The sequence below is a fragment of the Ailuropoda melanoleuca genome, chromosome 16 (genome assembly GCF_002007445.2).
Source record: "Ailuropoda melanoleuca isolate Jingjing chromosome 16, ASM200744v2, whole genome shotgun sequence".
In the NCBI taxonomy this organism is placed as follows: Eukaryota; Metazoa; Chordata; class Mammalia; order Carnivora; family Ursidae; genus Ailuropoda; species Ailuropoda melanoleuca.
The window spans coordinates 17,628,231-17,642,893 of NC_048233.1; the positions used below are offsets into that span (position 1 = coordinate 17,628,231).

General features: G+C 34.3%; 1 protein-coding gene across 6 annotated transcripts in view; it reads left to right on the forward strand.

Moving 5' to 3' along the window:
• PLEKHA5 (pleckstrin homology domain containing A5) overlaps nucleotides 1-14,663 on the forward strand; it is a 239,568-nt gene that overhangs the window by 132,079 nt on the left and 92,826 nt on the right. For all 6 annotated transcript variants that reach the window (XM_034644717.1, XM_034644712.1, XM_034644715.1 and 3 more), the window contains exons 2-5: nucleotides 4,886-4,969; nucleotides 5,718-5,838; nucleotides 9,326-9,430; nucleotides 11,256-11,328. In XM_034644717.1, the coding sequence (XP_034500608.1) occupies nucleotides 5,731-5,838; nucleotides 9,326-9,430; nucleotides 11,256-11,328 (286 nt within the window). In that variant the 5' untranslated portion in view covers nucleotides 4,886-4,969; nucleotides 5,718-5,730. The remainder of the gene's footprint in view (nucleotides 1-4,885; nucleotides 4,970-5,717; nucleotides 5,839-9,325; nucleotides 9,431-11,255; nucleotides 11,329-14,663) is intronic.

Here is a 14,663-nt window from a genome sequence, read left to right on the forward strand (position 1 = left end):
TTTTGCTATAACACAACACATATTCTCCTGAAAGTCATCTCACTGTGCACAATCAGGCAATGAAAAGCAGCGGGCTTTTGTAGAAAATGATTTTATTAGAAGGCCACTCAAAAACTTCATTAGTTAACATGTAAAAATAAAGATAGGAAACTAATAAAAGCGGTTGCACAGTTTTACTGTGAAAGGCTTAAGAAACACAAAAATACTACAGATACCCTTTGCCTTGAAAAAGACCTGCAGTTTGTATGTGGAAGTGAACTTTGGGAGGGTTTCAGCTTGTGAGATTTGGGGAAGTTTTCGAAGTAGGGATATCTGAAACTAAAGTTGCGTCACTGCATGTGAGTGAGTGTGTTTCATGAAACAGACAATGAACTAAAGTAGCTGGCAGATGTTTGAGCTTGTACACTTGTACAGTTGGTGTACACCTGTATACACAAACAACATAAGATCACAGACAAAATCAGGCATAAACAAATGCAGAATTTATGTGATATTCAAGTTATTCCCTAACATCTGAATCGCATGGAGAACTCACTTTTCCGCAAGTGTTACAGCAGAATTGATAGGACTCCTGATGTGAATTTTGAGCCCCTTCCAAAAAAGAAAAAAAAAAAACTTGTGGAGTACAAAAAAGATAGGTGTAGGATGAAAACAAAGGCTTTGTAAACAGTGCAAGGGACAGACTTTGGAAAATTGAAGAAAGGCTGAGAATCATTGTCTTCCCTACCCTCTCTCCTGGACCTGAGCATTCCGTCCTCCTTTGTGCCAGTGGCAATGGCCCTGAATTGATACTTAAACAGTGGGCCAGACACCTCCCACAGTGCCCAGGTGGTATAAGTATATAGCACTAAATATATATTAAATATATATATATATAAAATAATAAATATATAAAATAAAGAATTAGTATATCATGTGTTCAAAGAATTCTGTATATTAACAGAGATGGCTCTGTGAAGTTTTTTTTTCAAGACTCATTTGGATTTCATTTATAGTGCTTTCACTAATTGGCACTCAGTATTCATTTAACTTGTATTTTTAGTTTCTGTGTATGATTTAGAAAATATGGGACACCTGGGTGGCTCATTCAGTTAAGCATCCAACTCTCAATCTCAGCTCAGGTCTTGATTTCAGAGTCATGAGTTCAAGCCCCACTTTGGGTTCCATGCTGGGCGTGGAGCCTACTTTAAAAAAAAAAAAAAGGAGAGAGGAAGGAAGGAAGTTAGTTAGTTCGTTCTCAGGAGCCATATTTTAGGAGTATTTTATAAGACAGAACAAACGAATAAACATTTGAGAGGACTTATTTATTTTATGTTACAGTTATAGATATGTAGTGGGAAAAGTTATATATTTATTAAAAAATATTATGGTCATAGCTTGTTTTATTACACTTCTGTATTGTGCTTCACAGATAGTATGTTTTTTACAAATTGAAAGTTTGTGGCAACCCTGCATTGATTGAGTTAATCTTGTATCAGTATTTTTCCAACAGCAGTTACCCACTTCATGTCTATCACATCTTGGGAATTCTCATAATATTTCAAACTTTTTCATTATTTTTACATTTGTTAGGGTGATCTGTGATCAGTGATTGTGACTCCCTAAAAGCTCAGGTGACGGTTAGCATTTTTTAGCAATGAAGCGTTTTAAATTAAGGTATGTACATTGTTTTTTTAGCCGTAATGTTATTGCACACTTAATAGTGTAAACATAACTTTTATATGTACCAGGAAACCAAAAAATTCATTTCTCGTTTTATTGTGATGTTCGCCTTATTGCAGTCATCTGGAACCGAACTGCAATATCTCTAAAACATGCCTGCAAAAGACTTCCATGTTAGAGGGTCCTTGTAGATTTTATATGAATTTCATGTCAATATAATATCAACATTGGGTAAAAGGAAATACTTTGGATAATTTGAAGAAATAAAAGAAGAACATAAATATATTCATACTTCATAATAATTTTAGTCATCGGTCTTTTAAAAGAGAGCACTAAGATTTTTATTTAGTTTTACTTTAAGACATTGTGATCTAAAAAGTACTTGGACAGTAAAAACATCAATTTAATTGAAAATAGCATCCACTTCGGGGAAAAGAATGTGCTCTTTTTTTTACCATTCATTATTAAAGATCTCCATTCCTTTATGTCTTTGTCTAATGGGTACCCATATCTGTTTAGTGTCAGGATGTCAGAGAAGTCTCTTAGCCAGATAAACATTGTGGAGCCATGTTGTTATAATTTAGAGCTCCCAGAATATTAGGATTAGAATCTACTATATTCCTCCTAAGCAAGATGAGCACAGGGAAATAATGCAATATATAGGGGTTTATTTGCTTTCTTTTTGCAATATTGGGGTTTTGTTTTTTTTTTTAAGAATTTGTGTATTTCTGTTCTTTCTACCACACAACCAACACTGGCTTTTTAATGCTTTCAGGTAGAGACTTTAAGGGAAAAAAGGTGCTATCCTCCATGTTTTATCATTAAGGTATCCTAATCCCTATCCCAGGTTACTTTACCCCCCTTAGGCCCCACAGTGTTTTATTCTGTTAAACATCAGAATTTACATACCTCAGTGCATTCATAGTGTTCATCACATCTGGGTACTTCAGTATTTTTCACTTATCTCCAGAGGCTATACTTTCTTAATTATTCTGTTAATCAGTTTATTGTTTATTACATAAACTGGTATCCCACATGAGACCTTAGGTTTCTACCACTGTACTTTTGTAAATCAAGTTAGGAAGTCACTCGCATACTTTTATGTAATGAGAATATCACTCCAAATAAATATATAAACCCATCAAATCTTAGTACCTCTATCATACAGAAACAAAACCATCACAAAAAGCTGATAATTTATGGGAATGCAAGCTGGTGCAGCCACTCTGGAAAACAGTATGGCGGTTCCCCAAAACATTAAAAATAGAGCTACTCGATGACCCAGCAATTGCACTACTGGGTATTTACCCCAAAGATATAAATGTAGTGATCCGAAGGGGCACCTGCACCCCAATCATAACAGCAGTGTCCACAATAGCCAAACTATGGAAAGAGCCCAGATGTCCATCGACGGATGAATGGATCAAGAAGATGTGGTATATATACACAATGGAATATTACTCAGCCATCAAACAAATGAAATCTTGCCATTTGCAATGACATGGCTGGAACTAGAGGGTATTGTGCTAAGCGGAGCAAGTCAATCAGAGAAAGACAGTTATTTGATCTCACTGATAGTGGAATTTAAAAAACAAGGCAGAGGATCATAGGAGAAGAGAGGAAAAAATGAAACAAGACGAAACCAGAGAGAGAGACAACTCAATAAGAGACTCTTAATCATAGGAAACAAACTGAGGGTTGCTGGAGGGGAGGGGCATGGATGGATGGATGGGGTAACTGGGTGACGGATATTGAGGAGTGTATGTGTTGTAATGAGCACTGGGGTTTATATAAGACTGACGAATCACAACCACAGACCTGTACCCCTGAAACAAATAATACATTATATGTTAATTGACTGAATTTAAATTTTTTTTCAAAAGGGGGGGGAAACTGATAATTTAGTATTCTGTGTAGTTGTTAGACCAGTTATCTAAAGGAATAATAGAAACACATTATATTCCATCATTCTACTTTAACAATAGTCAATATGTAATATTTTTTAAATTGTATCTGTACCTTTTCTTTTTTGTGGTTTTCGTTTTATTTCATGGATAAACTTTCAAGTACTGTGTTACCAGTAAAAAAAAAAATATTAATGAAAGTTAAGATATAGAAAAGGAATGTAAATATCTAAAGTTTGCCAGAAAGTTTGTGTCTCATGGTTATAAACTTCCTGAAATACAGAACACATATAATAATCTTTAAGATTAACAAAGCAATATTCAGTTACAACTTCTCGAAATTTTTCTCTATAATGAAAGTAAATTTTCTAAGGTCGGGCACACCAATGATGCATCTTCCTTACAAATTGCCTTATTGTATGTGACCTGATGGGAAAAAAATTAATTTACAAATGATGATGTTTGTTATTTGATTTATCAGTGTATATTACATATTTTTTTGGCATCTAGTATTTTTGGTTTAGATAATTAGTTTGGGAATTTTTTTTCCCTCTCATTTCAAGAGGACAGCAGGAGACCTAATCTTATCACTCAAGCTAAGTATTTCTCCAAGAAATAGCCATCCTTAATTCCAAGCAAATTTTTTTTCAGCAAAGATAACGAGTAGATTTTTCTTTCTTGCTGTTGTTTGTGCATTTAAGATTTTTGTTTTCTCCTTCAGATTTCATTTTCTATAACATACTTTCCTCAAGTATCATAAAACTCAATCCCATTACATTATTTATATAAAGATTCTTTAATAAAACAAAACATCATAAAATATTGTTCTTCCTGCGGTACTGTTTCTTATTAGTTACCCATATAGTAGTACTGTTCATTTATTTTCTGTATATGAATTTGACATTAGTCCTCTATAACGTGCCTACATTAGGATACAAAATAACGGAGGTAGGTAGATACTCATTCTTTGTGTCCCACCTATCAAATGTAAAATGCAGTGAGCATGGAGCCAAATCAACTTACCATAATATTTATAAAATGTGAGAAGAAAGAATTGAGGTCAGGCGTGGGGGGTAGGAGGTGCATTTAACTGTATGGTAAAACTATAGTAGCATTCACATGCACATGTATACATGGTAGATAGTAGGAAGGGTGTATTTGGATATTGCATACCAGAAGGGTGTGAATTTCATCGCTTTTGTTCACTAATGTTATAATAAAGAAATCACTGTTTTGCTACCAGAATAATAAAAAAACATTTGTGTAATAGAAGTACATACATACATACATACATTTTCTCTTTTTCTCTTTTCTTTTAGCCATAATGAAAGAAAAGTGACCTGTAAACATCCAGTCACAGGACAGCCATCACAGGACAATTGCATTTTTGTAGTGAATGAGCAGTAAGTAAAGAATTTCATGGAATGCCTTCATTTTATGCCATTAGCATTAAGATTGCTCTTATCCATATTTTCAATACAGTATGATTTAAGTTTTCTTATCTGGATATTTGCAGTCACATGTAACAGAAAGCCATTTATTTACTATGGGTGGTATAGGAACATGACTTAAAACTTTCTTTCATAAAGACTATGATCTCAGAACCTGTTTTTACAATAGTTCAAGCACAGACAGAAATGCCCAAGAGTCCAAAATTTAAGGTCAGAGAAACTATAAACTTGGTCACATTATTAAACTAATTTGAGCTCAGTTTTTCTCATCCTTAAATCAGAGTTAGTGGTAATTATTTCTCAGGATTGTTCTAAGCATCAAATGAAATATGTGTGAAAATACTTTATATGCTATAAATAAATCTGTTCACAAAAAAGTAGTTCTTTGTATCATTATTGTTCTCAGTATTAGAATAGCTAATCTTATAACTGAAGTTTTAATTTTCCAGTTAGATGACCAAGTAGAATATCTGTAATAATGCTTATTAAAATAAACATGATTTTTTGTGCTTAGGAGAAATGTTAATTTTATTTAAAGTAGTTATAAATATTAAGCTCTGACTCTAGAGCTTATTAACCTGTGACTAGTATCCAAATATTTTGAAAAAGTGGGACACCAACATTGTTAAGTCTCCACGGAAGCTTCATTGTAGAGCAGTTAACATATACAGCAAGTTTTAGCATTCTGGCATATTTTCAGGACCGTTGCAGCCATGACATCTGAAGAAAAGAAGGAACGACCTATAAGCATGATAAATGAAGCTTCCAACTATAACATGACTTCAGATTATGCAGTGCATCCAATGAGTCCTGTAGGCAGAGTAAGTTATTTTGCTTACTGTTAATTTTTGATAACTGGTATAATTGGTAGCATCTATTACTATTACTCTTAATGCACTTAGAATTATAGAATAATCATTTCATTTTTACTCTTCCTTGAACCTAATTACATTTGAGGTAAATGACTTAAAATGGCGTGGAATATAAACTAATAAGATTACGTTTTAATAATTTAACGAGTTTTTTGAAAAATATTGTAGAGTTCAGTTTTTGAATAATTTTACAAATATAATGGATGTTTGTGTGAAAAAATGGGAACTTATTGAATCAACTAAAGTTTTAAAGATGAAGGTTAATAGAATGGCATAGAAATCCCTTTTTCTGACTGTTACATATGCCGAGATTGAGCAAACTTTTTTTTTTTTTAAAGATTTATTTATTTATTTTAGAGAAGGAGGGTGGGTAGGGGCAGAGGGAGAGAATCTCAGGCAGACTGTGCAAAGCACAGAGCTGGACGACCGTGAGATCATGACCAGAGCTGGAACCAAGAGTCAGACACTTAACCAACTGTACCACCCAGGTGCCCCTGAACAGACAGACTTTTTAAAAATAAATGTAAAATCCCTTACTGCCAAAGGGAAACCCTATGCCAGTGTGCTTGTTGACTCCATTATATTTTATGTGAATCCATTATATGAAAAGTGCCACAGTCAAATGGGAATAGAGGTGGGTGGTCTTCCTTTATAATTAGAAAGAAAAATGTTAATTGTTTAATCTGTGATCCTAGATTTTGTTTCTATAAAAATTTGTAGTTATTCTTATACTTTAAACCACAATGTTAATATTTTAAATTCAGAATTTTAACATGAAAATTCTAACAAACTCTTGGAAAATATGCTACTAAATCTGAATAAATAATTGCCTTAATGTTGCTTCTCAGTTCCTAAATTAATGGATAGCAAGAGAATCAAAGGATAATAAAAGAATAATCTTTATTCATTAAAAAATAATATAGGGGCACTTGGGTGGCACAGTGGGTCAAGCATCTGACTCTTGGTTTCGGCTCAGGTCATGATCTCAGGGTCCTGTGATCAAGCCCTGCGTCGGGCTGCATGCTCAGTGTGGAGTCTGCTTGAGATTTTCTCTCTCTCACTCTTCCCCTCCCACTTGTGCTGTCTCTTTCTCTCTCCCAAATAAATAAAATAAATATAAGTAAATAAATACAGAACAATTATAATACTAAATTAGGGTTATTGTAAAGAAGCGGATGATAGGCAATTATCTATTTTAAATGCCCGTTTTAACATTTTTTTGTTTTAATGTTCTTAAAATGAAATTTTGTAGAATATTTTATAAGTTAATGTAAATTTCCAAATAATGTAAGTAATTTCTAATTCTTGTATAACATAAAATGCTAGTAGGATAACTGAGCATTATAGTGCTTCATTAATATATTTTAATCAAAATCTAGAGAAAGGTAGGTTGAGGGCCAGCCAGCAAGTCATTTATCTGGAGAGAAAGTTGGATCTGTGCCTCAAACTTTATACTAAAAATTTTCCAGATGGCTCAGACGTTGAAATGTTAAAAACAAAACTGTAGAAGCACTACAAAAACAATGGAAGATTTTTAAAAATCAAACAAACTCAGAATGCAGATGGGCTTTCTAAATATGACATAAAACCCACAAATCAAAATAAAAATAACGAGATTGAACCATACATAATTATCATGCATGCATAATATCTGCAATTCATATAACAATTAAAGAATAATACCTTTAAAATTAAAGAAGTTCTATCAGTCAGTAAGGAAAAGGCTTACAGCCTTTTTAAATGGGCAAATTATGTAAAATCACTTCCCAGAAAATGGAATTTTACTGCTAAATATGTGAAAATGATGTTCAAGCTCACTCATAATATAAAAATTGCTAATTAAAATTAAAAACGGTACCATTTTTCACATACCTGATTTTCAGAGGTTGAAAAGTTTTCTTGCACAGTACATTGACAATACTGTGGGTAAATAGTTATTTTCTGTATGTAATAAGCTCCAAGATACAGTGGAACAAAAGTTGCGGAACATATGTAGTCATTTGACGAAGAAAAGATATTCCATACCTATGAAAACAGTTATTTTAAGTGAATAGATACACACATACACACATTTGATATTGATTGCCTCATGAGATTGTTTGGGTGCTAGAGTCCAGGGGTGAGAAGTAGACAGGTCCTAGTATACCATTTGAGTTTTATACTGTGTTTAAGCATTTATCTGTTCGAGAATGAGTTAAAATTGTCAACAAAACATGCTTTGGGGAAAATGGGGTTGATAGTGGGTCTTAATATTCTATTATGTACTGATACAAGCTTCAAAAAACAAAATTCTAAGGAAATATGCTAGATTCCAGATAAGTTGAGAAATTAGAAATAATTTGATATCACTTACTTTGATAGAGAACTCAAATTCAGCTTCTTTGTTTTTGTTGGTTACCACTACCATTCCTGCCAAAGTAATCATCTTCATGCTAAACATAGCAGATTTCAGAAGATTGTATATCCTTATGTACACTTTTAAGAATACAGTAAACACCATCTGTCTCATATCATTTAAGTTCAGAGGTGCCCATAAAGGAAAAAGTGCTACATGACATTAAGCAGATCCTTCCAGTTTTGTGTTGACTTGATGTGATATGTTTTATATTTTGTATCTGAGTATTTCTTTTGACACCTGACTTGACACTGTTCACTTTCTATAATTGAAACACTATTAAATGCAGATAGCAAGCAAAAAAATTCTACATTTCATTAATTCTTAAAGATTTGTTCATTTTTACCCAAGGTTTATTCAATTTATATAGCAGGTAGGACAAAATACTGCCATACATTGTACCTTTTTATGTGTTTTTAAAATTTATTTGTTTGAGAGAGAGTGCGGGTGGCGTTGGGGGGCAGAGGGAGAGAGGGAGGGAGAGAATCCTCAGGCAGACTCCCTGTTGAGCAGGGAGCCCCAATGCAAGGCTCGATCCCAGGACCCTGAGATCATGACCTGAGCTGAAGACAAAAATCAGTTGCCCTAACAAAGAGGCTCTTGGTTTCAGCTCAGGTCGTGATCTCAGGGTCAAGGGATCGAGCCACAGACTGGGCTCCACGCTGGGCGTGGAGTGTGCTTGAGATTCTCTCTCTCCTCCTTCTGCCTCTCCACCTCACCTCCAACCCCACCCCAGCTCGTGTATGTGCATGCTCACACTCTGCTCTCTCTCCCTCTCTTAAAAAAAAAAAATTGTATGTCCCAGTTTTAAAGGACAGATTGTAAAACTTGTGATTCTTTGTAATATCCTGGGATAAAAATTCTTCGTGAATTCTTACACTTGAAACAAGTAAGTCCTCAAAGGCAGGATTGCTATAATTCACCTAAAAAGATTAAGTCCTGCAAGTTTCAAAGAAATCTGAAGAGATAAAACTATGAAGATGAAATATAAATACCTATGCATTAATAACACATTTTCCATTTTGTTTTTTTTCTATTTAGACTTCACGAGCTTCAAAAAAAGTTCACAATTTTGGAAAGAGATCGAATTCAATTAAAAGGAATCCTAATGCACCTGTGGTCAGACGAGGTTGGCTTTATAAACAGGTATTTTTTGTTTATTTTCCATTTGATGTGAAAGAAAGATGGAATCAAAGGAGACCTTCTCAGCTGAATGTACATAGGAAAATTATATAAAATGGAGAAGGAACTGTGGAGTAGTCATCCAGATTCTTTTTATTACCACTGAAGACTGTTAGGGGAACAGTAAAGAAAGAAAAGGTAATGGTTACTTAGAACAGAAATTGTGTGTGTTTGTTACAGGTATTTCTAGGTTTGAAATTATAAATGCTGTATGAAAATGTTAACAATAATTTGGTAACATTATCCAGGCAGAAACATTTTTAAATGGGATAAAAAACATACAGAGGTATTTTTCATTGGGAGAGGGAGAAGCAGACTCTCCGCTGAGCAGGGAGCCTGATATAGGCTCAATGCCAGGACTCTGGGATCATGACCTGAGCCGAAGGCAGACGCTTAACCAACTGAGCCACCCAGGTGCCCCTGAAAAAATTTTTTAACTAGTCTTTCTAATAAGTCTAAATTATGTTCATATAGGTTAGCATAATATTGAGCCTAATAGAGGGTATGGAACTTCTTTTTTTTTTTTTTTTTTAAGATTTTTTTTTTTTTTTTAAAAGANCAGCCAGTGAGAGAGGGAACACAAGCAGGGGGAGTGGGAAAGGAAGAAGCAGGCTCCCAGCAGAGAAGCCTGATGTGGGGCTCGATCCCAGAACGCTGGGATCATGCCCTGAGCCGAAGGCAGATGCTTAACGACTGAGCCACCCAGGCGCCCCAAGGATATGGAACTTCTTTCAAATGATTTTTGTTATCGTTTCTTGATCCCTTGATTAATTTGTATTAGAAAAGTGTTACCAACCAGCTTCTCTACCATGAGTGTTTATTTTATAATAGGTGTGTGACTTACAGAGAGTTTGCTTGCAGAGTCACTTAAAAGTCTACACTTTTTAATTATTTGTATTAAAGAATATTATTAGGAAACTGAAAATACCATACCATTAAAAAGATTTTTTTTTTTTTTGGTTCTTTGGTGTAACTGTCAATTTTAAGGACAAATCTTTTGTTTTGAGATTTTCACCTATATAATTTAAATTCTAAAGTCATTTTTAGGTGGTTACAACTAGAAATAAATAAGAAATATTAACGCACATCCAAACTGGCCTTTTTTTTTGCCTTTGTGTGTGTGTGTTTCATTTTCTCTTGCAATTTTGCTTTATTGCACGGGGGAAGGTAATTTTTATGAAAATTGTAGTTTTGTTTGAGCTTGGTATTTTTATTAACTGAATTACTTAGAAGAAACTGCCAAAGAGGCACTCTTTTTTGCAAGATGAGCAAAACCCAAACTGTATATGCAAGAAGAAAAAAATGTTTGTGAAATGTATTTGTATGCTAAGTTTCCTTTATTCAGTCATTTTAAATCACATTACCTTTGGGATAATTTCAAATCACATATTTCTCATGTTGTTGAAGATTAACATATTTATTAAGCCTGGTTTACCAGAATACACACAATGCCGCATAGTTACTTTATCCTCATGTTAGCAGACATGTGTGTTCAGAAAAGTGAATTTCAAATTGCTTACAGATATGAAGCCAAATCAGATTGCTTCAAAAGTGTTTTTCACGTGAGAATATTACTTTTCAGAGACCTGTATTCTTGGGAATATCTTCGTGTTCACGTGATACAAGTCCCTAGAAAACTGCCTCCATATTTTGGCTTTTTAGTTAGGTTTCTGTCTAGCCTATATCGAATACATCTTGTCTTAAAAGGTTATTTTAAATAAATGCGTCAGAAATGAATCTGAATTTTCTGAAATGAGATAAAACCCTGTAATATGCTGATTTAACTTAGGACAGTACTGGCATGAAGCTGTGGAAGAAACGCTGGTTCGTGCTTTCTGACCTTTGCCTCTTTTATTACAGAGGTGAGTTTACCATAAACTGTCTTAGTGTATTATGTCATAATTGTAATAGAATCTGTTAAATAGTGGATACTTTTTTAAAGAAAAAACATTATAATTCTCTGGCTGTTTTATTATCAACAAACAGTATCAAGAAAGCCTTTTCTTCATCCCTACATAATACTGAGTAATTGAGGTATGACTGAAGACAGTATAGTGCTTCAAGCAGATTAGCCTTGAGTTTTGGTCCATTTCTGTAGTTCGATTGTGTTAATCTTACTTGTTTTATGTAAATAGCATATGAATCTTCACTCTGTAATGTTATCCTTGAATTCAGTGCCTAATAGATAAAAGTCATTAGTTTGATGAGATTCTTTTTATGTGTCGGCTTTGTTAGATCCAGCTATTGATTTATTGAACACACAGTACTCCCCTGCAAATGTCTTGAGAGTATCAGAGGTTACTCCGATGTATCAGCAATTTTTTTTTTTTTAAGTACAAAGAAATGTACTTATTATGATCTCCACCCTCCTTTTCCCCCCCTCCTTTCTAAAACAATGACAACCTCCCTGAAACATGGAGACAGTTGTGTAAGGGATATTTACGAGGCTGTAATGTTGGTGTAGAAGAAATAAAGTTACTCTCTAGGTATGGGGTTGACAGTCTTCATTTCTCCCATATGGATATCATACACTCCTTTTTTAAATATGTTTTCTTGTTAGTAAGTTATTGATTAACACAATTTTAAAGCAAAGTCCAGAGAAGTCTCTGCTCTGTGGTATATGGATCTGTTAGATACTACACGGTTGGTACCTAACAAAGAGAAGTCTGCATAGGCTGTGCTCGCCACAGAAAGCTGCTTTGGCTGTAATATAAAATCATGAATCTGGACAGTGGCTCTTTCCTACTTTATAAAGTCCAGTTAGAAACAGTCACTAAAGAATTAGATTGTCAAAGCATGTTTAATAATTTATAACTTTTCTAGATATGTATTTCACAAGATATAACAGGATTTTAAAACTGATTAATAATTTTAAAATCTGTGATTATACCAAAAAAAGTGTGATGAAATTCTGTGGTCATCTATCAGAGCAATATAATGCGTTAACCTTCAAATTTGAAATTACTAGAATTGTATTCATCTGTTTTTCCCCCACGGCAAACTGTGGTTGAGAAGCACTGCTGAGTCAGAATTAACCAAACCTATAAAATTTCATTTTGTCATAGAGATGTTGGTCAAGCAGCAATTGTGGTATTGTCTTTAGTTTAAGTGCCAACCATACTCTACAATTTTCCTTAAAGGTTTTCCCACTCTTTCAGAAGGTCAGGAGTTATATATAACTTAAGGCATTATTTCTAAGCTTATAGCTTGTACTTCTCTCTTTTCCAGTTTATTTATAGTCTATTTAGAGCTTTAAATGAGGACAAGAAAATATTTATTACTATTCTTTTTTTTTTTTTTTAAGATTTTATTTATTTATTTGACAGAGATAGAGACAGCCAGCGAGAGAGGGAACACAAGCAAGGGGAGTGGGAGAGGAAGAAGCAGGCTCATAACGGAGGAGCCTGATGTGGGGCTCGATCCCATAACACCGGGATCACGCCCTGAGCCGAAGGCAGACGCTTAACCGCTGTGCCACCCAGGCGCCCCTATTTATTACTATTCTGATATAAAATTCCTTAATGTTAATTTACCACAAAAAGAACACTGAATTCCTTAAAACTTGCTATCATTGCTCATGGAAAGGTACTGCTTACTACTATTATTAAAATAGAAGAACTTTTAACCTAATTTAAAAATATAAATGCTGAGTTCAGAAGCCATGTTGAATATGAGATTCCATATTATTATTAACCATATGCATTTTATACTCAATATATTTATTAATTTTAGTATGGTTTGCCAGCCAGGAGCAATGTAAAAAAGAAGAAAATATAAAAAAGAAAGAAATACCATTTAACTCACTTCTGCATTTTAGACGGTTGGAAATGAGTAAATGATATTATACACTTTCACTATTTTATCAACAGTAATTGTCAGATTTTGAAATAAAAAATCAGGTTTAGTGAGATGATCATAATATGTTGCAATTTTTTTGAGCATTTACTATATACTAAGCACATAACGTAGATGATCTATTTCATCTCTTCCTTATAGCCATTCAACAAGGTGGGAAATCTTACTTTTGCCTCTTCACACAAGAGGACCCTAAAGGACAGTGAGGTCATATTGCTTGTCTGAAGTCTCACAACTAGCAAGTGTCAGAGCCAGGATTTATACCTAGGCACTTAACCACAGGATTTTTTTCTTTATACAGATCTCTTCTCTTAACGTGTTGAATACAGCAGCCCCATTCGTTTCTTCTGTATCTTTCCAAGTGTCTAGTATACTGACATACACAGTGCACTGTCAGATTTTTTTTTTGACAAACCACTCCACATTTCACAGATACGGAAAGTAAGACAAAATAAGTGATTTGCTCTTTTTTACAATAGGTTAGCAGCCAATACCAGATGGAAGCTCAAGTTCCCACTGTTCTTTGCAAAATAGCAGGCATATTATGACAGAACACTTAGATTGCTCTATTTTATAGTCTGTCTACTGACAAAACTTATTATGAGACTTAATTCATTCAACAAATATTTATTGAGCAGGACCTGCTTCATTCCAGGTGCTGTCAAAACAGTGAAAGAAAGCTCTCATGAAGCTTACATTCTAGAAGAATCAGGGAGACATAAATAAATTCAAATAAATAAACAATATGATGATAAGTGCTTTTAGGAAAATAAGGTCATTGTATGAAAGATGCATGGAGGAAAGATTTCTTTGGATCAGTTCTCTGAGCAGATGTTTTAGTTAGCAAGGTATAAATGATGAAGAAGAGCCAGGGTGAGTATAGTATTCAGGCAGGTGGAGCAATAGTGCAGAGGCTCTGAGGTTAGGAAAGTGGAACACTGAAGGAGCAGAAGGAATCCGTTGTACCCAGCTGGAGGGCTAGCAATAGGGAGGCAGGGGGGAGGAATGAAGATTGCACCAAGTCACACTCTACTAGAATTTTGAATCTACTAAATACCGTAGGCAAATAATTGGATGTTTTTCAGCATACGAGTGATATGCTTTGATTTACATTGTAGAAGGCTCATTGAAGCTGCTCTTAGAAAATGGATTATAAGGAGGAAGGAGGGAAACAGAGACTAGTTAGGAATTATTAGGTAGAAATGATAATGGCTTAGACTAAGGTGGTAGCTAGCAGTGAGCACTTTTGATGCACCAGATACATTATTAGGTAGTAGGTTACAGAAATGAACAATATAAACTCCACTCTTCGTGGAACTCACAGATGAGCTAAAGGAGTCTA